This window comes from Marmota flaviventris, chromosome 1 (genome assembly GCF_047511675.1).
Source record: "Marmota flaviventris isolate mMarFla1 chromosome 1, mMarFla1.hap1, whole genome shotgun sequence".
Taxonomy (NCBI): Eukaryota; Metazoa; Chordata; class Mammalia; order Rodentia; family Sciuridae; genus Marmota; species Marmota flaviventris.
The window spans coordinates 94,547,661-94,573,557 of record NC_092498.1 but is presented as its reverse complement, the minus strand read 5'-3'; the positions used below and the strand labels follow the sequence as shown (position 1 = coordinate 94,573,557).

Genomic DNA, 25,897 nt, shown 5'->3' with positions numbered 1-25,897 from the left:
ACTTTCAAAATGGTGCAAGTCCCCCAGGTCTCTGCCAAGGTAGGAATTTTAAGTTTTACTGTTGTAGGTTTCCACCTCTCACCTTGGACCTAGAGGTGGTCTATTGCTACAAGAACTTGATGAAACTCCTGTTTGACAAACTAGAGCCTGGCTAATGCTAATGAATTGCCATGTAATGTTTTGTGACACCAGAACACAGATATGGCAAACAGTGTGTGCAGTGCTACTCGATCTTGCTGAGCCTGGGGAACACACTACTAATCAACCTTGGCACTTGGGCCTGCTACACCCAGAGTCTGCCTAAGCAGGTCTCACAACGCAGCATGTCTGACAATCATCATCAACAGATTAGAGTTGGCACATGAAGTTAAACCTATTTGCCATCCCTGTGCCATCTCTAATTAACTTAAGATGTGGAGGAATTTTCCAAGCCACATGAGTTTTAACTAAATACGCTGCCTACAACTAATGTATTTCCTAAAATAAATATTCTCCTCCAAATAAGTGTTCTACCATTCTAAGAATAACAGATTTTTAAAAAAAAAAAAAACTAATAAATAATAGCTGCCATTTACTGAGCCCCTACCAAGTGCTGAGAACATTTTATGTATAATTCAGTTAATCCTTTCCATTGCAAACACAGTCAGACAAGTAGTATTATATTTCCTCAGTGCTAAGACACCGTTGATTGTTAGAGTACTGGGGAGTGTTGAGCCAGGGAAAAGGGAAGGAAAAATTGCAATGTTCACACTGATTGCAGAACTCAACCCAATGATTGAGTGTGTTAAAATTTATTTCTAAGAATGGAGGAATTATAAGGCTATTCACACTGTTGCCTCTGAGGAAATGGAGACACAGATAGGTGGAGAATCTTGTGCCAGGTCACAGAGATAGTAAGTTACAGGACTGGATCTTCTACCCTGGTTGTCTAACTCGACTCAGACACCAACAAAGATAATCAACCATTAGTCTATGACCTGAGATGATCTTTAAAAAGAAGTCGACCTTAACCTCTCTAGCCGATCATTTCTGGGCAGTACCATCGATCCTAGCTGTGAATCATTACAGGTATGAGCCCCGGCAGCAGTACTTTCTCTTTTCCTTTAGTAAGAAATTCAAAAGCCTCAATGCTGTCAAACACTGTCTTTCAATGCAGACTAAAAAACAAAGAAGTAAAAGCTCATCTGTGTGGAATATTATGCAACTCTAGAAATGATGGCTAACAGTCTATTTTTTTATTTAGAAGAATAAAACTTTGCCAAAATATAAAACTGGATATTATACTTCAATTTCTACCACATAAAAAACAGCTGTATCTAAGAAGAAAGATTGGTAGAAAATATACCAATATCATCCATTATGTTTAATAAATATAGGTGATTACTACCCCCTCCCAACTTTTCTGTTTCCAAAAGGTTTCATTTATTTGTAGCAATAACCTGTTTAAACTTCTAGAAAATAAATTGAGTCTGGAAATAGTAATGGACTTTCGCAGGGTAACAAGCTGGGTAGTGTAGAATACTGAGACAGAAGATTCTATGAGAAATGCAAACTAGAGGTTGTTCTCTCTCCACGCGGCTTCCATGCCCACATTTCTCTTTGCTGAGACCCAGACATGTCAACATCACTTTCCTACCCATAATGAATACAGTAGCCTTTTGTAAAATCATAAAGACCACAATAAGGTACTCCAAAAGGTTCCCTGGACAATTGATAGTGGAGGGTTCTCCTTGTGTGACCTGTCATAACTGACAACATTCCTTTAAAATTCTATTGGATGATACAGGGAGAGAAAAGGGAAATGGGAGGAGGATCTCATGGTGAAAACATGTCAAAAATGTGATGGATACCTGTGTGTTCTGCCAGACTTCATCTAATGAATAGATACAGGGGAGGAAGGGATATTTCTTTCCTTTTCTTTGAATTTGCAACCTTAAGAAATGTATAAAAATGTGCACCTTGTCTAGTATTACTTCTTTGAAGATGCTTCTTGACTTTTTTTTCTAAGAATGTAATTCTAAAAGGATTATTTTTATTTATTTATTTTTTTTTAGATTCTCGTAGTTACTCATTATTTGATGCCCTGGTTTCATTCTCCAGCCCCTCTTCCTATTTTCTGTTGCTTTTCCTTGCTCTGGATTTTCTTTTGATATTATGCAGCACGTAACCTGACTACCCACGCCAAGTTATTTCAATTACTCCCCAAGGTTTTTATTAGATATAGGAAAAATCAGCTTTCCACGTTCTGCATATTTATGGTGCTGCACTGATTTTTTAGAACCAGCCAGAGAGAAAGGGAAGAAAGAGTTGAATGGAATATTAAAGCGTTTCTTAAAAATTGTATAGTAAGAATTAAAGGAAACAGCTCCTATTTTCTTCTTGACCTTTATATAAGAGATCTCAAATTTTTCTATAGCAACCTCTCTGTTATAGAGCATTTTAAACTGTAAAATGTGGAAGTCATCTTTAATTCAGGGAATAATTTCCTGGCATGGAGGTTAAGAATGATCAGGTTCCTGCCAAGTTATCTTTATGATCAGCAAAGGACATGGTTGGCAGTGGCTCTTACAGCTTCCAACAAGATGAAATAGCCCAGGGAAGGAGGCAGCCAGTGCACTGAAGGGGAAAAGGGTCAAAATGCTGTGGAGTTGGCTGGCTCCCCACAGAACACCCCCTTACCACCCAGAGATGGAACGTGAGGTCTAGAGAACAGAGAGCAAAGGTTTCCCTCTCCTATTGCCTCATAAAATCTTCTTTCTTTAAAGTGCAAAATAGTAAAGGTTTTGAATTTTGGCCCTGGAATGGGTGTGTGTCTTTGGTCAGGCACTTAATCTTTCTGATCCTGGTTCAGTAAGCACAGTTTCCAAAGACCACCTGGATCTTACTGTGGGTTGGCTAGATGACAAGCCAGCTTGAGAGGGCCCTCCTTCAACTTGGCCTTCTCAAGGGGAAGAGAAAGGTTACACCCAAAATGAGTTAGGGGAATGGAAGGGACGGTTGCCTTCTCTTTTGCAGTCCTACTCTGTTAAACCCAGTTTCTTAAACTATGGCACATGATATTGTAACTGCATCATAAAACCAGGTGCATGATAGACCTAGAAGGGGCCACCACACACAACAAGGATAATGACAATATATACCCCAACAGCACAGGGCTGCTGTAGGTTGAGTGAGAAGCCACAGGGCTTCCTAAAACTGGAGTGCCACTGAAATGATTGCTGCAAGCTCCCTCTTACTACCTGTACTTTCATTTATTCATTATTTTCTAAATCAGCCATTTTTTCTATATTAATAATTTTTCAAAGAAACAAAATAAGAATGAATTTTAAAAACACAGGAATAGGGGCTGGTGTTGTGACTCAGGGAGAGTGCACTCTCCTAGCATGTGTAAGGTGCTGGGTTCCATCCTCAGCACCACATAAAAATAAATTAATTGATTAAAGATATTGTGTCCAACTACAACTAAATATATATATATATTTAAAACACGCACACACACACACACAGGAATAGTAGGAAGAGGCACAGCTCCCCATTCTTGAGGGCAGCAGAAGGATGTCAAGAGTTGGACATCCAGGCCCCTGGGGACAATGGCAAGCAGGAAGGTAACCAGGATGAGTGAGGTACCTGATGGACTTGGAGTATCTTTCAAGAAGGGGCTCCCTCTGAGAGGAAAAGTCTGGGCAGGGATAGGAGTGAGAAGCTAAGGAAATTGGCGATAGCAGTTCTGAGACTGATGGGAAAGCTGGGACAAAGGACAGAGGAGGGAGCCCTGGGTAGTGGAATGTGGCTTCAGCCTACAAAGGCATTTAGGACTCTGCTGGAGGAGCTGAAGGAACCAAAAGGAAGGGCAGGGTTAAGGAGGAAAGGAGTAAATGCTGAATCCCTGATGGTAAAGGAGCTGAGGAAAGGAAGAGGCTGGAGGGAACCTTGGCTGGTTGAACTGGGAGTTCTGGACTGTACTGGGGTCCAAGGGTAGAGGAAAAGCAGATAAGAGTCTTCATCTTCTCTCCAGCAAAGATGTTCACCCCTCAGAGACCAGACCACAAAAGAGGCAGTGCCAGAGAGTATCCAGCCCACCTAGGAGGCTGTCAGGGCAAACATGAGCCCTAAGCCATCTCTCATACCTGAGCAATATGTTCTGCTCTTTGGGACCTGGGCATTATTCTTGAGCCTCTTGCTCGGTGAGGACTCGGTAAATATGAGCTCTTATTTTGCCTTCCTTGTCCTTGCCTGGTTTAATGCTCCCTCATTCCCAAACTCACAGGGCCAACTGCTCCATTCAGACCCTATGTTCATGCCTATGTTCTTGCATTTTCTTGAACCTGTGGTTGAGTTATTTGCTTTAAGACCGGCTTCTCAGTTGAACAGGGAACAGGAGCCACATGGGGCTGACATTTGTATTTATAGCCCTGAGCTCAAAATCTGATGCACATAATAGGGTCACACACCTTCTTAACCTGAATGTTTCTCAGTAGTTACATTTAACCTATGCAGAGACAAAACCCACAACTGGCAGGATTATGCTTCATTTAAAATAAAGGGTAGGAATGACTATGAGATATCCACTTGATCCTGTTAGGATGCCGTTATCAAAAAACAAAAGACGAGTGTTGCTGAGGATGTGGAGAAATGTACCCTCATGCATTGTTGGTAGGAATGTAAAATGTATCTACTTTATAAAATAATATAGTAATTCCTCAGAAAATTAAATATTGAACCAGCATATGATCCAACAATACTACTTCTGAATATTAATCCAAAAGAATTGAGAAATGGATCTTAAAAAGATATCTGCACTCAGTTCATTGAAGCATGATTCATAATAGCCAAGAGGTGGAAACAACCTAACTCTCCATCAACACACAAGTGAATAGTGAAAATCGGTATGTAAACAAAATGGAATAGTATTCAGCCTTTTCAAAAGAAGGAAATTCTGCCTTTATGCAACATCTTGGATGAACTCTGAGGTCATGATGTTAAGTGAAATAAGCCAGTGACAGAAGGATTGCATGATTCCACTTTTATAAGGCATCTAAAGTTGTTGAACTTATATAAGCAAAGAGTAGAAAGTTGGTCAATAGGGTCTGGGAGGGAGGAGAAATGGGGAGTTGCTATTAACGGGAATGCCATTTCATTATGCAAGATGATTAGGTTCTAGACAGCTACTATGCAGGAACATGCCTATAGCTAACGATACTGTATTGTACACTTAATAAATTCCTGAAGAAGGTAATTCCCTTGTTAAGAGTTCTTACCACAATAAAATTTAAAATAAGTAGATAAAAGCAAGACAAAAAGATAAAATAAAGGGTAGAAGGAAGGCAAATTGTTAAAATGGTATGAAATATAAATAAAGTAAGTATAAAGTATCCATAAGGCATATTCTTTCAAAATAAATAAGACTCATCTGTTTTTAAAAGCAAACAAATTCCAGTCCTGAATCTCCATCACCGCAACACACCCTTGCAGAGCAAGATGCTGTGGTGGGTTTATGGGGTGCACGGGCCCTCTAGTTTGCACATGAGACGTCACTGGAATCTTATGCCTTTTTCAGTGACAACCTTCCCCATTTTGTTTTTGCAAGTTTAGCAAAATGTTTTTGTAAACATTTGTTTGGGGGAGGATTCGTTTCAGAAATTCAAAAGTGTTTAAATGCATGTTTTCCCAGAACCAATCTCCCATCCACACAGAGAAAGGCATCCCCTCTCTGGGCACTTACAAGGAGAGTGCGAGGGGCAGGGGACGAGCTTGAAGTATCCAGAGATGAGGAGTGGAGAACTGCAACACCCTGCTGAAGCACAGTGTTTGAGGTCTCACCCCCTCATCCAAGCCACCCCTCAGCCCCTTGCCTCAAACTAAGTTTGGTCTCGAACCTCTTAGGTTCTTCACCCTCCCCCAGCCCCACACTCCACACTCTGAAAAAACTTCATCTGGCTTCTTCCCTTCTTCAGAGTTTGGTTAAACCGTCTGGAGAATGGGAGAGAATGGAACAGACCTAGAGAAACTAGGAGAAAGGGGCAAAATTCAAGATGGTCTAGGAAATCCATAATCAGGTCATATATAGAAAACAGTATTGAGAAGACTACGTGGAAAAGATTGGGAGAGAAACTTGAGCAGGAAAGGTGAAGGGGGAGTTTCTAAGAGGGGTTGAGTAGGAAGGCCCTGGAGGGAAGGAAAGACAGAAGAAAGGGGATTCTTGCATGAAGCAGGGAATGTGTGACCATGACAGCTATGTTGTGAGGAGAGCCCAGTACTCCTTTTAGATGGCTGCCTGAACTGTCTTCCCAACACATCGCTGCTCTGATCACAAGCCACAGGAGACTACTGGCAGACAAGGTTTCCATCAGCATAAATTACATTACCTTATCTGTAAACTACAAACACAGGACAACTCACTCTTATCTCTCTCCAGTGAAAAACCAGGGGACACACGGGCTCCAGATTCATTAATTCTTTATAGCATCATTAATTCTGCTAATATTTTTGAGCACCAGTAACAACAACCAGCACAGAAGATAAAAAGACTTTTATCTAATGTTAACACATGCATTGATCTCTAAGTCCTGACCTCTGATTGGCTGATTCTATGAACTCTGTGAGTCATTTCTTCTTTGTAAATTTCCCTATGGGTAAAATAAAGGATTTAAAGTTGATGAGTCTCAACTTTCATCCAAGCTTTCATCCAAGCTCTATGAGTTTGGATTGCTAAATCAGCTAGCAAGCCACGGGCTCAGACAATGCTTTTTTTTTTCTTTTTAATTTGTTGCTGTCATTTAAAAATTAAGCGTGTTACTAAAAATTCAGCTTTCTGTTCATCTTAAAATATCACTAGCTCTGGCAACACTGGGCCACACTCTTGCTTGGCAACAATTGCTGGGAGGTGGACTTCCCTTGAGGTGCAGTATATGCTTTGCAGTCCTGTTCTGCTCATGTATAGCTGTTGGACCCTATGGACACTTGAATTTTCAACCCTCTCTCAAGTGGCTGGAAGTAGCTGGAAGCTACTCAAGTGGAAGCAGGACAAGGCCTTCAGGGCCCAGCAAGTCAGAAAAAGTTCCAAGAATAAAGATAACTCTAGAGAGTAGTTCAGACCCTAGGAGTTGAGGGTACTGGATACACCACTTCAAAATGTGCCTCTTCAGCATGAGGATTATTTTGAGTTAATAGCCACTTGAGAACTTGCAGACAAAAGAAAAAGTCTAAAGCAATGAATGCATACGTTTTCCTTATGTGCAGGAAATGTACATTTATTAAGGAAATTTTCATTAAGAAGAGGACTCTTAACAACCTGTATTAGTGGAGAAGACCTCCAATAAAACCTGCATAAAAGAGTTGCTTACAGCCAGGCACGGTGGTGCATTCCTGTAATCCCAGCAACAGAAGGATTGAGAGTTCAAAGCCAACCTCAGCAACAGTGAGGCACTAAGCAACTCAGGGACCTTGTCTCTAAATAAAATACAAAAAAGGGCTGGGGATGTGGCTCAGTGGTTGAATACCCCTGAATTCAATCCCCAGTACCCTCACCCACAAAAAAAGAGTTATTTACAGCTCTTCCTGATCACATTCCCATAACTTGCTTCCCTGACCCAAAAACTAATCCTTTTTCCTTTAACCTAAAATGGTATATAAACCCAAGTTCTAACCAGCCCTTTGTCTTGCTCATTGCTAGGTGCTCCCATGTGTACATGTGCTCCCAAGAAGTACACATGTTAATACACATCTGCTTATTTTCTCTTGTAAATCTGTCATTGGCCGGTGGATTGTATAAGGCCCCAGTTGGAGAACCTGAGCTGGGTTCAGGAAAAGATCTTGTCCCTCTCCTGCAGCTGCCTCTGAAAGCCTTCTGAGTACATCAAGGAGTAGTACACTCTGCTGCTAGACTTAAAGAAAACTAACAAAGGAGCATGCTTCCCCAGTGAGCAAGAGTATTGTCAAAGGAGCTAGCCTTGTGCCCAGAAACACCACTACTCCACGCCAGAAAAAAAAAAAAAACAGGTTGATGTCCTTTCAGAACCTAGTCAGTTAATCACATATTTCTAGGAAAATTGCCAGAGACCATGAATTAAGATCCAATTCTCCAGGCCCATCCTTAGCAGAGTGAGTGAATTCAACTGCAGAGATGTATGAATATCATTATTATTATTATTTTCACATTTATATTTTTTATATATTTTAGCTAATACTAAATATCTTCTCTAAGACACTATGACAAGTACTTTACATACTCTACCCACATTTAATCTATGAAATAACTCCATTTTGCAAAAGAGGAAACTGAGACCCAGAAAGATTAAGTAACTACAGTCCACTAGGTCATCTGTAGCAGATCTTCAACTGTATGTGTCTCACGCTGAATGCTATGGTCCCAACCATGCCATACTGACCCCCTTTCAGGTTCTGGCCTTAAAAGTCACCATCTTGCTGCCTTGAATAATCAACACCTGTCCTGGACTTAGCTGAGTGTCAGAATGAGACACCTTCACCCAACGTTCTATGCCAGTTCTCTTTGTCGAAAGTAGTCTCATCTCCTTGGAAAGGAATAGAGGCAAGAAAGAGAAGTAAAAGAAGAATGAGCAGACAAACTGCAAATGAACTGGAAAATATATATATATTAAACCAGGCTTAGCTGAATTCAGTTACTTTAAGATATCACCGTGGTCTGTATCTGGAACAAAACAAGTTTTGTACCTTTTAGAAGCTAACTGAGCTTGTGCCATTGTTTTCTTTCCAGAAATTGAATAACCTGAGTTTAATCATGAGGAAAAAAAAAAAAAACCCCAGATTGAGAGACATTTCACACAAAGAATTGCATAGTACTACTCATAAGTGTCAAGGTCACAAAAGATAAAGACTAAGCAATCAGTCCAGATTAAATGAGACTAAAAAGTCTTGAGCTAAATACAGTATGAAGTCCTGGATTAGATCCTGGATCCCGAGAAAGTGCTCATTAATGGACAATTAATGAAAATTAAATGAGGTCTATAGATAAGACAGTAATACCCATGTTAATTTCTTGATTTGGGTCATTGTATCATGATTATTATAGATGTCCACATTTAGGGAAACTGGGTGAAGGGTATGTGCAAATCCTTTATTCTATTTTTCCAGACTTTTAGCAATTATATCAAAATGAAAAATTTAAAACAATTTTTTTAAGAGCCACAGGGGAGCATTGGAGAGGAGCACAGAAGTCACCTTTATCAAACTGAAGTAGGCCTTCAGAAAGTATGTGGTGAGCCCAACTACTGGGTTGAGTATTTGGTCTCAATCCAAAACCTTGACAGACGATGACAGAATTATTTATAACAGAACAACTAGGACATTTCTGTTTGGGGAGCTTTGACACAGTGTGGTCACAGTGACAGAGACAGATTTTAGAAATAATTTTGAAATGCTTGATCTAAAAAAAATGCATATAGATACATTTAATGCCCACAGGTGTCAAAAGCTGCTATTTCTCATCAGGATCAAATTTATCTCCAAGATTCAATGTTTAATTATAATAGAAACTTTTAAAAAGAGAAATATCCCAGTACGATACATCTAAAGTGCCACAATCCACCCTTTTGCTACTTATTATTCCCATCTTTCATTCTTGCAAGATTTTAGGATTCAAAGGGTCATTAAATGATGAAGACAGTCTGATTCAAGTGGGACTATTTCTTAGGATTTATTTATGCAACCCATCTAGGTCGGAGCAGGACCCACAACAGAGATTATAATATAAAGAGTATGGACCTCTGATCTCTCTGTTTTGTCAAGATGTTCATCTGTGCGGCTTGTGTCAGCATACCTACCAGGGCCGGGGGGGGGGGGGGGGGGGGGGCGGGAATTCAGAAGCAAATATCTTAACATTTTTAAAAATGTAATGGCCAGCGATCCTGAATCCTAAGGGGTTTCCTTTCAATACTCTCTTTTGCTTAGAGGTTCAGATGAAAGATACCAAGGAGAAAGCTATCCACTACTTGTATTGATAACTGAAATGAACTTGGCATTTACATCTGATCCAAAGCATCCTGGGAGGTGCCTTTTGCCTCTGGTCTTCTTTTTCTTCCTCTCCAGTATTGCAATAGGTGCTAGAAATAGAAAGGTGAGCAAGACAAAGCCCCTGCCTTCAAGGACATCATAACCAGAAGTGAAAGAGAGACAACTAAGGAAATAACTATGGTCCTGTTAAAGTGGCACTAAAGTAGAAGCAGGTTGAGGTCTCTGGAGGGGAAAGGCATTTAATTCTGCCTGGACAAGTAGAGGAAGACTTCACAGAAAAGTTAAAGCTTGTGCAGAGAGCCCTGCAGAAATAAGTGAGAAAAAGTTACAGAGAGATGGTAACTCAGGGCAGGGAGGCTCTGAGGGAAAAACATCTTTGGGGAAGAGGGAGAGGAAAATCCAACATAGCTGAAGGATACTTGTGGGGCAGTGTCAAGTGTTGAGACTGGGAGGTAGTTTAGAGCCACAATGGGAAGACTCTTACATTCTTTTAAGAAATAATGTTTTCAGGAATCACTGACATAGTTTGTGGTTGAAATTTAGAATCATACTTCTGAATTTAAAAGCATTTTCACTAGTAGAAACACCATCCAAAACTGTCAAAACAAACAATTATTAAATATCTACTATTCTGAGCTCAAGGTCAATATATTAGTCTGTTCATTGCAAGCAAACATTCTTAGAGGAAACAAGGAATTTAAATTTCTCATGATAGGTTTTTTTTTCAACTGGATTATACAAATCATTCTTCTTAACATGCTTTCTAAATTAATAAAATGCAAACAAAGTATGCATTATTTTTTATATAATTCATATTAAATACTATTAGGTTTATTTTAGGTCAATATATGACACTATATTTTCCATTAATTTTTTTTTGTACTCTTTATAATGCATTCAGGGTTCTGGTTCCAGGTACAATAGAGTAAACACAGTTGCTATTGTTTGGATCTTCAATGTCTCCAAAAGGCCCTTTTGTTGAAGGCTTGGTCACCAGTCTGGGTGCTACTGGAAAGTGGTGGAACCCTCAGAAGGTTGGGCCAAGTGTAAGGAATTTAGATCATTTAGATCATTCAAGGATGCCCTTGAAGGGGATACTGGAACTCTAGTCCTTTCCTCTATTTTATTGTTTCTTGACCACCAAGAGGTGAACAGGTCTCCTCTGCTATGTTCTCCCACCATAGTGTTCTATGCTGCCACAGGCCCAAAACAACAGGGTCAAGCAACTGCAGACTAAAACCTCTGAAACTGTGAGCCAAAAGAAATGTTTCCTCCTTATAATTCCATTACTTCAGGTAATTTGTCACCTTATGGAAAGCTAATGCACAATCCACACTCTCTCTCTCTCCCCTGACTACAACTACAAAACTTGAGCAGAATATTTGGAAGCTATTGGAGGACTCTGAAAACTAACCAGCAGACTGACTGGAGAAGAAACCCAGAGTTAGGATTCCCAGCAAACCAGCAGTGAGGTTAGCCTTTTGTGGTCCTCTGATATCTTCAGCCTGGACTCCAGGCAGACTGCAACCCAAAAGGAGACAGTGATACAGGAGAGATTGCCTCAGAAAAAACCCTCTGCTATCACTGTAACACAGGAAAAGGGTCTCCCGACAGTGGCAGCAGCAACAGTGGAGACTTGTTTGTACCTAAAATTGTGAAGGATTGGGGTGGACACTGCCTCTCTAGCTGGAAGAATTGTGATCGCAGGAGAGTGGGGGAAATCCCCATTGCCTTTTTTGTCACTCTGTCCTCCCATCACTCAGTTCTACCATGACTAAATTTGTACAAGGAGCACAACAGAGTGGGATAACTAAAGCCACAACTTTCTAACTGCAGGACCACAGAGGGGACCCAGAGAACCAGAAAATACCAGGGAGATCATGGAGAGGGAGCATCTTTGAAAAGTAACTCCCTAAAATCGTTTTGAACTCCTGAACCATGCATTCATGAATCTCATCCTAAGTAGCACACCAAAGACTTTGAGAACTGAACTTAGGCAACTTCCCAGGTTAGAGTAGCTTCTCTGTGGCATGCAAATGAGACAAATTGAAATAACACTGTGAAGTTTTTGAAAATGAAATTGACATTAAAATCACAACCTCACACAAGACTGGTTAGAATCTGTCACCTGAACCTAATAGGGTTGATTGACTAGGAAGGTAAAAATATTCATATTACTTATAATATTTAAACAAGATTCAGAGTCTTATAATATTCAAAATGGCCAAGATAAAATCTAAAGTTACTCAGCATATGAAAAACCAGAAAAATCTCCACTTACATTAGAAGAGAAAATCAACAGATGTCAATTCCAAACTGACACAGAACTAGAGTATAATTAAAGGAGCAGTTAAAAAATTCATATTAAAAAAATAACTGATAAGTTAAAATACTAAAAAGAAATTTTAAATAAACAAGGCAGAAAGAGAAATAAGAGCAAAACACAAGAAATGAACATAAAACAATGAAATGGTAGACCTAAATTCAAATATATCAATGATTACAATAAATGCAAACTGCTAAACATATCTATTAAAAACAATCAGAATGGATTTTAAAATAATGACTTGGGATTGGGATTGGAGCTCACTCTTTTAGCATTGCAAGGCTCTGAATTCAATATTTAACACCAAATATGAAATATTTAACACAAAAATGAAAAAAGAAAAAGGCAAATGATGCTGTCTATAAGAAACTCCTTTCAAATACAATGTTATATATGAAGTAAAAGATAGATAATACCAAGACAACAGTAATCAAAATAAGCTGTAGTGACTACATTAATATCAGATAAAATAAACTTCCAAGCCAAGACAATTACCAGTAACCAAGAAAGATATTACATAACAATAAGAGGATTAATTTGTCAAAAGAATGCAACAATACTGAATGTACATATACCTAACAACAGAGCTTCAAAATACATTAGGGAAAAATTGACAAAACAGGATAAATAGACACAACTATAATTACAGCTGAAGATATCAACACTGCTCTATTAGTAACCTATAGAACAAGGAAACAAAGATCAATAATGATATAGAACTATCAATCATTTGGATCTAATTGACATTTATAGAACACATTACTCAACAAAAACTAAGCACACTCATGCCCATGAGCCATTCCCCAAGGATATATTCTGGGTCATAAAATAAACTTTAACAAATTGAAATTATACAAACTATGTTCTGTCACTGTAATGTAATTGACCTAGATCTCAATTATAGAAAATTACAGAAAAAAATTTCAATCATTTAGAAATTAAGTAATATATTTGTAAATAACCACAGGTCTAAGAGGAAGTCTCAAAACAATTTAGAATTATTTTCAATTGGATGAAAATGAAAATGGAAATACAATATATCCAGGTTTTTAGGATGCAGCCAAAAGTATGCTTGAAGGGCAATGCATAGAATTAAAATGCTTATATTAAAAAAAGAAATAAAGGCCTTGAATCAAAAATCTAAGCTCTTACCTCAAGAAACTAGCAAAAGAAGAGCAAACTAAATCCATAGCAAGCAGTAGAAAAAGAAATAATAAAGGTAAGAATAGAATTGAAATTGAAAACAAAAAGATAATAGAGAAAACCTATGAAACCAAAACTGATCCTTTGAAAAGATAGAACAATTAATAAACCTCAAGACTAACAGTAAAAATGGAGAAGACAAATTACCAAAATCGGGAATAAAATAAGGGCAATTACTACAGATCCCACAGACTTTAAAATGATATAAAAGGAATCCTACACATCGAGGTCTCGTAGATTATTTGAGATAGTTTTAACTTGCAGTGACACTTCCATGGAAGGTTTTTTTTTTTTTTTAAAGCAATAACAGGCACATTATTGGCATCATTTTAGGAATGTATAGAAAGGGGGGAAAAGTGGTTTCTTGTAGACTCTTAAGCAGCCATAGCAAGAGTAAAGGGGAGAGTGAGGAAAACCTAACCAAGGTGGATTGGATGGAAGAGAATGTCTCCTATCAATAAAGATTTATTAAGAAGTAGAATGAAGCCAGGTTCAGTGGTGCACACCTGTAATCCCAGCAGCTCTGGAGCTGAGGCAGGAGGGTCATGAGTTCAAAGCTAGCCTCAGCCATTTTTTGAGGCCCTAAGCAACTCAGAGAGACCCTGTACATAAATGAAATACAAAAAGGGCTGGGGATGTGGCTCAGTGGTTAAAGCACCCTTGTATTCGATCCCTGGTACCAAAAAAGAAATAGAAACAAGAGTACTTTATAACCAATTGTATGGCGGGCGGGGGCAAGAGGTGATGAAGAACAAAGAATAATGGCACAATATCTCATTTAGTAGACCAAGCAGGTCATTGTGTTTTATCCCAGACAGAGAATAGGGAAAAGAAGCTGGGTAGAGTTGGGGGAAATGGAGTTCAGTTCTGACCATGGTCCATCTAAGGATTCTAGGGGGACATCTTTGGAAAAGTGTCCCTTGAGCAATTGGAAACATGGGTACAGGCTCAAATAGAATATTGGAAAGCAGGGACATACAGACTGTAGTTCAAATCATGGAATTGTATGGTATTGCCAAGGAGTAAGTATTGGATGAAAAAAGAAAACCAAAGTTGGGGGCTTGGGTCAAAAAAAAAAAAAAAAACAGGAAGCATGAAGGAGAAACAATGCAGGGTCACTGATGAATGGATCAAAGAATGTCTTTGATCAGAGTTAAGAGGAGAAGCAGAAAAGCACAATGCCATTAGCAGACAACAGAAGAGAATAACTCCCAAGAAACATTCCTCAGTATCTTTTCTCTAGTTTCCTTTCTAAACCAAGGCCAAATAAATTCACTAATGAACACATGCCCTGTGCCTAGTGTTTCAGGAAAAATTCCTTCATTTCAGGACTAGTCATACACACATAAAGTAAGCAAAAAATAAAACCATAAGCAATAAAGATATTGCTATGTTTTATTCAGCACCATATGGATGATGATCAGAAGTCAAAGGGTGCCGGGCGTGGTGGTGCACACCTGTAATCCCAGTGGCTCAAGAAGCTGAGGCAGGAGGATCGAAAGCTCAAAGCCAGCCTCAGCAAAAGCAAGGCGCTAAGCAACTCAGTGAGACCCTGTCTCTAAATAAAACACAAAATAGGACTGGGGATGTGGTTCAGTGTTCAAGTGCCCCTGAGTTCAATCCCTGGTTACTCGCCCCCCCCCAAATAAAAGTCAAAGGACATAGGTCAAAGTATTCTTAAGTACTATGAATGGCGAAGAAAGGGAGAAAATTAGTGTTTACTGATATAAACTGTAAAGGTGTTCATGCAGAAGCTTTATAAGGCCTGAGAAGAAGGTCTGAGAGTGGATAAGTGAGATGTTGAGGGGGGAAAAGAAAGAGGAAGGGTCTTGCCTCGTTTTCCTGATTCCTTTTTCTTTTCTCATTTTATACCCTGTATACGCAGACACACACAGACATACAGACACACACACACACACACACACACACACACACATCATCTTATCAGAAAGAAGTAAAACAGAGGAGGAGAGGGAGGGGAGTAGTCACAAGATCAATCATCCAATTCTATTGCTTTTTGATTTTGAACTAAATACATATTGTAAACTGCTGCTAATCATCTTTATCAAATAAAAATATTTTAATAATTTTTAAAACTTTACATAATTAATACCCTGTTATGATCCTCAAACAAAATTTGGGGAAATTTTAAAGTTATTTTAAATAAGTTGATTGTATGTTATACTGTCTATGGGAGGACACAACTGGATTTAGGGCAAACATGACCCAAAACAGTTTTTACCATTACGGGATTAGTTGGCAACATTTTACAACTGACATATTTCACATAAAGTCCCAGATTTCCACCTTCCACTGTGAAATCAGAAAATCTGACAACACTAGCCCTCCATTCTGAATGGCACAAATCTATTGGGATTGAGTAGTGACTGCTCTTTCTAGACAGGGTTAATTATGTACCTCACCTGCCAGCTCTGCAAGTGTCTGAGCTTGTTACCTTTAATCCAGATCATTGCTTCAGGCCATTTCATGGTTTGTTTGAGCATTTGCAGTCAATAAACTAAAATGCATCTCATAGTTCTTTCCACAGATTCTTTTGAAAGAACTACAATAATCTATTTCTGATCATGACTGTCTATTAGCAATGGACGTTACAATGATTAAATAGCTCTCTGAAATGGATCACTAGCTAAGACATTGCTCAATAGCTATAAGATCATGACATAGTCTCTTTCCCTCTCAGGGCCTCATCTGTAAAATGGGATACCTGACCAAATGTCTTCAGGTTCCATCCAGGGCTAATGCTCCATGAAGCTCCTTGACTCTAAAGAGTGCTAGGAGGCAGCGTTTTGAAGCTAATGATGCAGGAGCTTGAGGGTTCCTGAAACACTTGCTGACCACATGTTTTCATAAAGTTTTCAGTCATAAGATATTTTACCAAAATTGGTCGTGATCCCTCTTTTTCTACTCTGGCTTCTGACTAATGTCAGGACTTGTTTTTGCTTGTTCGTTGTTTGTTTGTATTGTTTTGATGCTAGAGATTGAACCCAGGGAACTCTCTTGTTTGCTGAGGCGGGACTTGAAGTACAAACTTCCTGCCTCAGCCTCCTGAGTCACCAGGATTATAGGTATAATGTCACCTCACCTGGTAATGTCAGGGTTTGTTTTGTGTTTTGCAAGGTTTTTGATTTGTTTGTTTGTTTGTTTTCTTAAAGAGGATCCCCTTAATTGTACAAGAATTGAGAAAACCTGGATGTGCCCTATACAATACAGATAATTATAACAACTGTAGCATTAAACTAAAAAATTATTTCTAACTAGTGTATAAACCACATGGGGTATTTCACTGGGAATTAATTAACAATTTTTTATCTTAGGAGTTTAGGAAACATCTGAATTTCTTTTGAGATTCAGTTTAATACACCCCTTCTTCAGGGCTTCTCTGAAACTTTATGTTTGTTACTGGATAAATAATTGTAAGCTTCATAAGAAGGGGAATCATGTCTTTTCTATATACCTTTGCATCCATGGCACCTATTTCAATGCCTGGCACATAGTAAGTACCTAATAAATATTGCTGAATTAATGAATTAATTTATGAATACCTGTTATACTTTTAGCTAATATTCCCCATGTCTTTCCATGAAGAATTTGAGCGTTAGTGCCTATTCTGAGCCAAGCACTGAAAGTTACGAGCTCATGGAGAAGACCACTGAAATTGTCTTACCAATTGATTTGAATGCACAGAATATGAGGTGCTTGATGGCATGATCAGCTCTGACTCAACAGAGGAAATGGAAGCTGAAATTCATTTACAAAGGGAGGGCTAACCAATGCTGAGATCATGGGAGACCCTGCTTTGCTTGCAATGTGCTGTGCCCTATTTAAAAGAGACTGAAAAGGCCAGAGTGCAGACTTTAAAGGCCCACATAGACCGTCTTTTTCCCTTAATTGGGGACAGATAAGTCCTCCATTGGAGCACCTTGACAAATAAATTGAATATTCCTATTCTAAGGTCAAACCTTTTCCATTTCTCTGAATTATAATTATAGAGACCAGCATACAAACTCTGAGCTCCTCAAATGTCTGCCTTCTTTTGCCACATCCCATAGTCTACAAGCTCTCCTTCCTGCTCGCTTCCTCCAGTTCTCGATATTTTCTCAAATGGCAGCATCAGGAGCAAAATCAGCAGTTGGGGAGAAGATTATATACAGAAGAAGGACAATAGAGGTTGGGAAGAAAGAGAAATAAAAAATGCCCATGAGTCTGGCAAAAGAATAATAAAACTACTAGGAAAAAAAATTAAAAAGAAGGGTAATTAATAAAAGGGAGTAATAGGGCAGTGACAAACTAATTAGATAATCTCATAAAACTGAGACTTCCCAAAGGAAATGGACGGTGAATGAACTTTAGAGCAAAGAGAATTCTGTGCTCCTAGTGTGAACACCTATCAGAATAAATAAGTCACTCGGGTAAAAGAATAGGCAATTCCTTGCTCCTTGGGTGGCTATTTGTAATTGTTTTTTTAAATCCACTACAACCAGTTGCCATTGGTCTCCTGTCCTTGTCTGGAGTAGCAAAGGGACATAGGTGATGTTGACAGTGGCGTGCCATGACAAGCTTTCATTTTGTTTTCCTCAAGCTCTGTGGGTGCTCTGCACCTCAAATTCCCAGTGCTACGCTAGATAATGAGGAAAATTATTGGCCTAACCAGGTCCTCTAATTTTTTTCCCCACTCATGGCTTGATCCCTCATTAATTTCCTTTTCTCATTAAGAGAAAAATCAAGGAGTGAGAATTAAACACCTCCTGATTTATTATCCTACTGAAAATGGGAAGTGGAGAGTCATGGGGTGGAACCGAATGAAGAGCCTGGGGACAAGTGAGCATTACAGGGTACCACATTGGCATGCAGGGGTCATACTCCTCTTACCTCTGGAGGAAAATAGAGAGCAATTGAACATCCAGAAATACTTTGAGTCTCTACACTTAGGATCAGTGTTGTAATATCAGGTATCTTCTCCCAGTGGAGATAATAAGCCCCCCAATTACACTGGGTTTCTCCTCTATTCAAGCTTTTGAACTAGCCTTTAAAAATCATTCCCAGCACTCTATTATATATCTACCCCCACAGACACTACTCCTCGGGTACAGAGGTTGCATCCATCTCATTTGTTACTCCCCTATTAAATGACAGGCTTGTAGCCAGTACTCACAAAGGAATGCAGAGAGCGAAGGAAGGCATGCATGCTGAGATGACTGGTTACCCTTAATTTATATGACCGTGTGCATTTGGGAGGGTGGTTCCCGGGATTGAACTCAGGGGCACTCAACCACTCACTGAGCCACATCCCCAGCCCTATTTGGTATTTTATTTAAAGATAGGGTTTCACTGAGTTGCTTAGCACCTTGATTTTTGCTGAGGCTGGCTTTGAATTCATAATCCTCCTACCTCAGCCTCCAGAGCTGCTGGGATTGATTACAAGCATGTACCACCTGCTTATATGCTGACTGTGTGCACTTTTAATAAATACTGCCTCACTCCAAAAATGAAATATAAACATTGTAGGGCAAGTCTTCAAAAAAAATGAATAAATAAGCCAGCACTTCCAATTGGAAATATACCCAAAATATTGGAGGCAGAAATTTGAAACTGATATTTATAATAATCAAAAGATGGAAACAACCCAAATGTCTGTCAGTATATAGGTGGATAAAGAAAATATGGTCTATATTGGAATATTATTTAATCTTAAAAGTAAAGGAATTCTGCTATGTGCTACCACATGGATGAACGTCAAGGACATTATGCTAAATGAAATAAACCAGACACAAAAAAAGACAAATTGCATGACCCACCTACATGAAGTACCCAGAACAGTTAAGTTCAGAGAGACTGGGAGAAAATGGTACTGATTAGAGCTATCAGTCATTAAAGGCTGACTACAGAGTTTCACTTTGGGATGATGGAAAAGTTCTGGAGCTGGATAGCAGCGATTGTTATACAACAATGTATGTCCTTAGTGCCTCCAATATTTTGGGTATATTTCCAATTGGAAGTTCTGAGTTCAATCCCTGGTACCAGTGTGTTAACATTCCTGATTCAGCCAAGAGAACATTAACATTGCTTATACAATTTGCAACTAATTCTGTGTGACAAAGAGGGTACCACTGAATGGTTACACAGCTCAAGGGAACATTGGTTGGCATGCCCTTCCTGGGTGTGCACAGCTCTTTTCTCCAGGTGGATCTGTAAGCACCCACACCTGCCTCCCAAGCATCCAAGGATGGAAGTTATAGGAGAAACTTCCCATGGAAAGAGGCAACTGGATGTTTTTTCTCCAGCTCTCATCCACTGATTTGCATACCTGTCTGAGGACTACTAGCTATTGTAGACTAGCCCCCCCCAGAGATAAAAAGGCAATAAACCTATTCATATTCACTCTTTCTGGATGAGGAGCAGTGTTCCACAGGAAACCAGAATTCTGCATTGCAGATGGAAGGGTCTGGTTTAAATTGTGTTTCTCCATATCAGTGTTGTGTGACTATGGGCCAGTCACAAGTGAGCCTCAGTTTCCTCATCTATACAATAGGAATAATGTCAAGCACAGTGATGCACACCTGTAATCCCAGCGGCTCTGGAGCATAAGGTAGGAGGATTTCAAGTTCAAAGCCAGCCTCAGCAACTTAGCGAGGCCCTCAGCAAATCAGTAAGATCCTGTCTCTAAATAAAATCCAAAAAAAGAGCTTTGGATGTGGCTCAGTGGTTAAGCGCCCCTGGGTTCTATCTCTGGTACCAAACAAAATTAAAAATTTAAAAATAGGAATAATATGGTCCCTAACTCAAAAATAGTTCTGATGTTTAAATGAACTAAGTGTTTAACAATATGTAGAATAAAATAACTATTCATTAAGCATTATTTCATGTAAGAGATACATTGATGGTCACATGCCATTATATGTGATCTACAATTTGAAACTTGCACTCACCAAACAGCCTGAAGGAACCTCAGGAGTGAGCAGAAAAGCTAAGAGGAGTTTAAATAGAGCTCTCCAGGGAGATGCATAGTTCTCAAAGAATCCTTTTCACTGTTTTTCTGATCCTTCAACTCCTTACTTAAGTTGGAGTAGTTTGTCTCTTTGATGATAGATATATACCTTTTTCTCAGACCAACTAAAATGTTCATTCAATCATGTTTAGGAAATTTATTGAGACCCATGAATCCAAAGGGCTTTTGACTATCTTAATATAATGTAAAATAAACAGAAAACCCCTGAAGTAGAGCTACAGGATAAAACACTATAGAAACTCACCAAAAGCAAGTTACCTCCAACAGTGTGATGATCTGGTTGACTGTAGATTGTACAACAATGCTTCTACTTCCATGAATTCAACCCAATTAGACTCTCATACTCAATTTGATAATGTTAAATTGAACTCACTAACAATTATTATTTTCTTAATTTTAATCACTCAGGTGCATCTTCTCATGACCTGGAGGAATTTATAAAAAGGTAAGTGGAAAATGGATCTAAGAAATTGCTTTTGGTTTCTCATTTTGAAAAAGGAATGAAAACTTTCTGTTGCTACCTGATAATCATTTCTACTGAGCATCAATAACTCATTAGTCATTATCCAAACACAAGTATATCGCTTCTCAGACCAGTGAGCATAGGAAGTGATTAATTTATGTAGGTTTCTCAAAGAAGGAACATAAAAATGCATACAAATTAGGTAAAACTTAGGTACAACAGAAGTAACTAAAAAGACAAAAAATTATGTCATATTCTTGCTTTATGAATAAGAAAATATTTTTGTGTCATTTTAGGCTTAAAATTCACAAGTGAGGACCTGAATGGAAGTCTTAGGAAGCTTTGCCCTTTTGAAGTTGACTATAGGACCACAACTGTTAGGATGTCCTTGAGCCTGGACATAAGTCACCCAGGTTACTCATGTGCTTATCAATGAGAAAGGGATGTGAAAGATGCTAAGAAGATGGTGGTGTGCCTATATATCTGGGATTCCAATGCACTCCTTTTAATGTGGTATTTTTGTAATGGCAAAGTGGGCTAAAGGTTGTAGAGAAGAAGGGAAATGGGAACAGTGATTGGCCATACCAGAATGAAAGAGAAATAGAGGAAAGCTTATCAAGAGAGCATTCACTGCATTTCTGGGTCTGACATAGTACCCGGCCCATCGTAGACATACAACAGATATTAGTCATTTGAATCAATGAGTCTCTTTTTGTTTCTTTGCACCTTGAAGAAAATAGAAATATCTGCCAGAAAGCCCTCAAATTAAGCTTCACCTTTTGAATTTTTCAGTCCATTTCAAGGGCACCCTTCTTTCAAGGTGGTCTTCATTGGTCTCATTTTCTCATTATAAATGATATCAAGGTCATGAGCCTAAATAAAGTACCCCATGGCAGTCATCTAACCGCCAGAAGGCAACAAAGGCCCATAGAAGGACATATCCTTTCAATATGGGAGAGAGAGAGAGAGAGAGAGAGAGAGAACAATCACACAAAGATTTCCCCCCAGGCCCAGCCTGTCTCTGGTTGCAAAGCTCAGTGTCTGACACCCAGATTCTGTCTATCTGTGGCTTCTCAGCTTGTCTAGGAACCAACTGTTGGACCATCCAGCCATTGTCATATATGCCATGATTGGAAATGATGTCTGCAATGGGTGAGTTATTGAGAAAGAAAATTTTTCGAAAGTTTTTGGGTCCCCTCTTTCCAACCCCATTCAACGCCAACTCCACTCCATTATCGTGGCTTGCTATTAATGAATTTCTCTATCTTAGAAGCCAGTCCTAGATCTGTGAAATCAATAGAAGCAACCTGTGAAGCTGAAAGCCCCTTTTGAAAATACTGTAACTGATCCATTAATGCACAATTCTGAGGTTACAACAAATTGGTGTGTCAGAACCAATCATGAGTTATATCACAAGAAATAGAATACTCCTAACCAAGAATCCCAGATTGAAAACTGATGACTTTTTAAATAAAATGAAGCATAGTTATCCCTGTCTCACTCGTATTCTGATTACTTTCTTGTATGGAAGAGACAACATAGACTTATACTATTTGTAAAGAAGATGTATATAACTCAAGCCAATCCTATATATGGGTCAACCCATGACCCAGAGTAGGAAAAAAAAAAGTAAAAAAAGTAGTTTTGCTAAAATGCTAATATCAGTAATGATTTCAAAATGTTAAATGACTTACTTCCCTCTCAACATTTGGGGAGGTTTATAAAAATATGCATATTCCTCTAAGAATATGCTGTGTGAATGCCGTCTGGCCCAAAATAAATAAATAAAAGGTGAGATAGGATCTAGAGCAACTCCCCAGTGGCCATCCATCCACTGTTTTAGTTAGACCAACAGAGGTTCCATGAGGCACTTGAGGTCACACAAATTGATTAATGGCAGAGCAGGAAATGGGCCACCCTGTTCACTGCCCACCCTTTTCTTGCCCTATTTCACTCACCAAGTTTCCCAAGCCTGTGCTAAAAACCATGTCCAATAATATTAAAGTGTGTTTTCTTTCACAGATACCTCTGTAGAACTCTGATGGTGAAGGAGGTGTAGATATAATCAATGAAATGAGTTCAGGGCAGTAGAAACCACTTCATGATTCAGAGATGATGGGCAGCCCCACTCCTGTCCTAAGTTTTTTTGCTCTTTTCCCCAGAACCCCAGGCCATCCAAGGTCCTTACCTGTATGGTGAGTTACCTGGGGCTTTCCAGTATATAGCAAATGTTCCTAAGGCCTGCCATGAGCCAAGAGCTATGCCACTCGATGTCATTTCATCCCTACAGCAGCCCTAAGAGGCAGGTAGAATTGCCTACATTTCCACAGATAAGGAAACTGAGATTCACAGGATTAAGAAACTTGCTTATACCGCTATCAAGTAGCAAGGCTGAAGCCAAGCCAGGTGCTCTGATCATACACTGTGAACTTCTTTGCTTCCTTTTACCTAGTCATTTTTTTAAGTATTTGTTAAGTACCCACCATATGCCAAGCACTGGGACAAGCTCTGAATTCAATGGCAAAGTTGTCATAGTCCCTGAACTCAATCAGCTTACAGAGAAAGAGCACTGAGGAGCAACCCAGAGACCCAATCACAAAAAGAGAACAAACCCTGTCCCTCCAGCCCCCATCTAAAGTCACCCATGGAGAAACAGAGTGCAAGTGGGTTATACTGAGTAAAAAGCACCTGCAGAAAGAGGTTCTGACTCCAAAAGCCAAAATTCCTGAAATTGTACTTTTCCAGAGCATCTTGCTTACCCAGGGGACCCCCAAGCCCCATCCTGCTTTCTCTTTTTCCAAAGAGCCAAAGAGCAAGAAGATATCAGCCAGAGACTTATGCCAGCCTCTCCCCTGCCTGGGATCTGGGCAGAGAAGCAGCAAACAGAGTTGGCAGTATGAGATGTCCCTGCAGTGCCCACTTTGTGATGTCCTATGGAGGGGTTAGAAAAATAAAGACAGATGGCAACATACCTCCCCATCTGCCAGAACATCAAGGTGGAACAGATATTCCAAAATGAGCAAAGGGATTTCATATAAAGCCTGAGCCAGCCAGGAGTTGCATAATAATTCTGTCCTAGAACTTATTCTAGGATATTTGCTTGACTTTTTTCATTCCTTTTTCTTTCGCGGTGATGCCAGTTCTTACTGAAACAATGCAGCTATGTACTTCTTTCACAACTCTCTAAACTCACGTAGTTTCTCATTAAATACTAGCTAAGTGAATGAAGGTCATGACTGGAGGATAGCTTTTAGTGTCAGCAATTCCAAAAGGAAGATAATATGAATGTACTTAACTTTCTCATTGTAATGATATTCAATTTTACCTCTGCTAACTCAAGTTTCCTTGGGCTTCACCTATCACTACCCTGGAAAGCTATTTAATGTGAATAATACAGGAGAAAATTTCCCAGAAACAGCAAATGGGGTGAGCTACAGCGGTAGAATGTTTGGATAGTGGAGGCACTGGCGGGGAAATGGAAATGGCTTACAGCCTCCAATCACAAAGGTCAGTGACAGCCCTTCCCCAACATCCTAACAGGTCATCTCTGGAAAGAATATTGGAATTCCTGGAAATGACACAGAACTATACAAGCATCTAACACTAGTCACACCCATTGACATGGCTCTGTTTTCTTCAGTGGGCATAGAAATTATAAATGATATATATTTTTTCTTTTTTTAAATTTGTTATACATGATACTAGAATGCATTTTGATACATCATACAAAGATGGAGTATAACTTCTCATTCTTCTGGTTGAACATGATGTAGAGTTACCCTGGTCGTGTAATCATATATGCACATAAGATAATAATGTCCAGTTCATTCTACTATTCTTCCTATACCCATACTCCCTCCCCACCCTTCACTCCCCTCTGTCTAATCCAAAGTACCTCTATTCTTCCCTAGCCCCCCACTTATTGTGAATTAGCATCTGCATATCCAACATTTGACTTTTGTTTCTTTGGGACTGGCTTATTTTGCTTAGCATTATATTCTCCAGCTCCATCCATTTACCAGCAAATGCCATAATTTCATTCTTGTTTATGGCTAAGTAATATTCTGTTGTGTATATGTTCCACGTTTTCTTTATCCATTCATCTGTTGAAGATTGGTTCCATAGTTTAGCTATTGTGAATTGAGCTGCTATAAACATTGATGTGGCTGTGTCACTGTAGTATGCTGCTTTTACATCCTTTGGGTATAAACCAAGGAATGAGATAACCAGGTCAAATGGTGGTTCCATTTCAAGTTTTCTGAGGAATATCCATACTGCTTTCCAGAGTGGTTGCACCAATTTGCAGTCCCACCAGCAATGTATGAATACATAAATGGTACATTTTGCACCCAATGGAGAGAGCCAGGAGACCCATACAGGTTGTCTGTGCTCTCCCATCTCCAACCATTATTTGTCTGCAATGCCAGTGCTTAAGTTTACACCCACTACAGGTAACAGGCACTGCATTGAGAGGAACTGACAAGTCACAGGCCCCAGGGAGCCTGGGCTAGTGGGTAAGCCATGCTATGGATTCAAATGGTAGGAAGACCATCAGTGAAGGGAATAGAGAGGACTCCTGCTGCTCAGAGGAATGCTCTCAGAGTCAGAGGCCTGGCTGACAAAGGGAATGATTAAGGAATTTCCCAACCAACCAGCCTTCTCCAGGCCATGCCTATTCTTAAGGAATTTTCCATCCATCTCCAAGCGGAGGGGAGTATGAGCCAAGGAGTTCCCACCCCATTCCCAGCCTGTGTTATGAGGCCCCCTTGAGGGAGTTGGGAGCCTGGTGATGTGATTGCAACTGGCTAGTGTGAAGGAAAGTGCCCAACTCTTAGTTGGATGATGCAAAAGCATGTGCACCCGCTGTGTGTAAGGTCTGCACACTTGA

General features: G+C 39.4%; 1 protein-coding gene across 2 annotated transcripts in view; it reads left to right on the top strand.

Annotated features, from left to right (window-relative positions):
• Aoah (acyloxyacyl hydrolase) overlaps positions 1-25,897 on the top strand; it is a 214,424-nt gene that overhangs the window by 159,259 nt on the left and 29,268 nt on the right. For both annotated transcript variants that reach the window (XM_027939630.2, XM_027939631.2), the window contains 2 exons: positions 20,955-20,991; positions 22,087-22,161. In XM_027939630.2, coding sequence (XP_027795431.2) covers positions 20,955-20,991; positions 22,087-22,161 — 112 coding nt within the window. The remainder of the gene's footprint in view (positions 1-20,954; positions 20,992-22,086; positions 22,162-25,897) is intronic.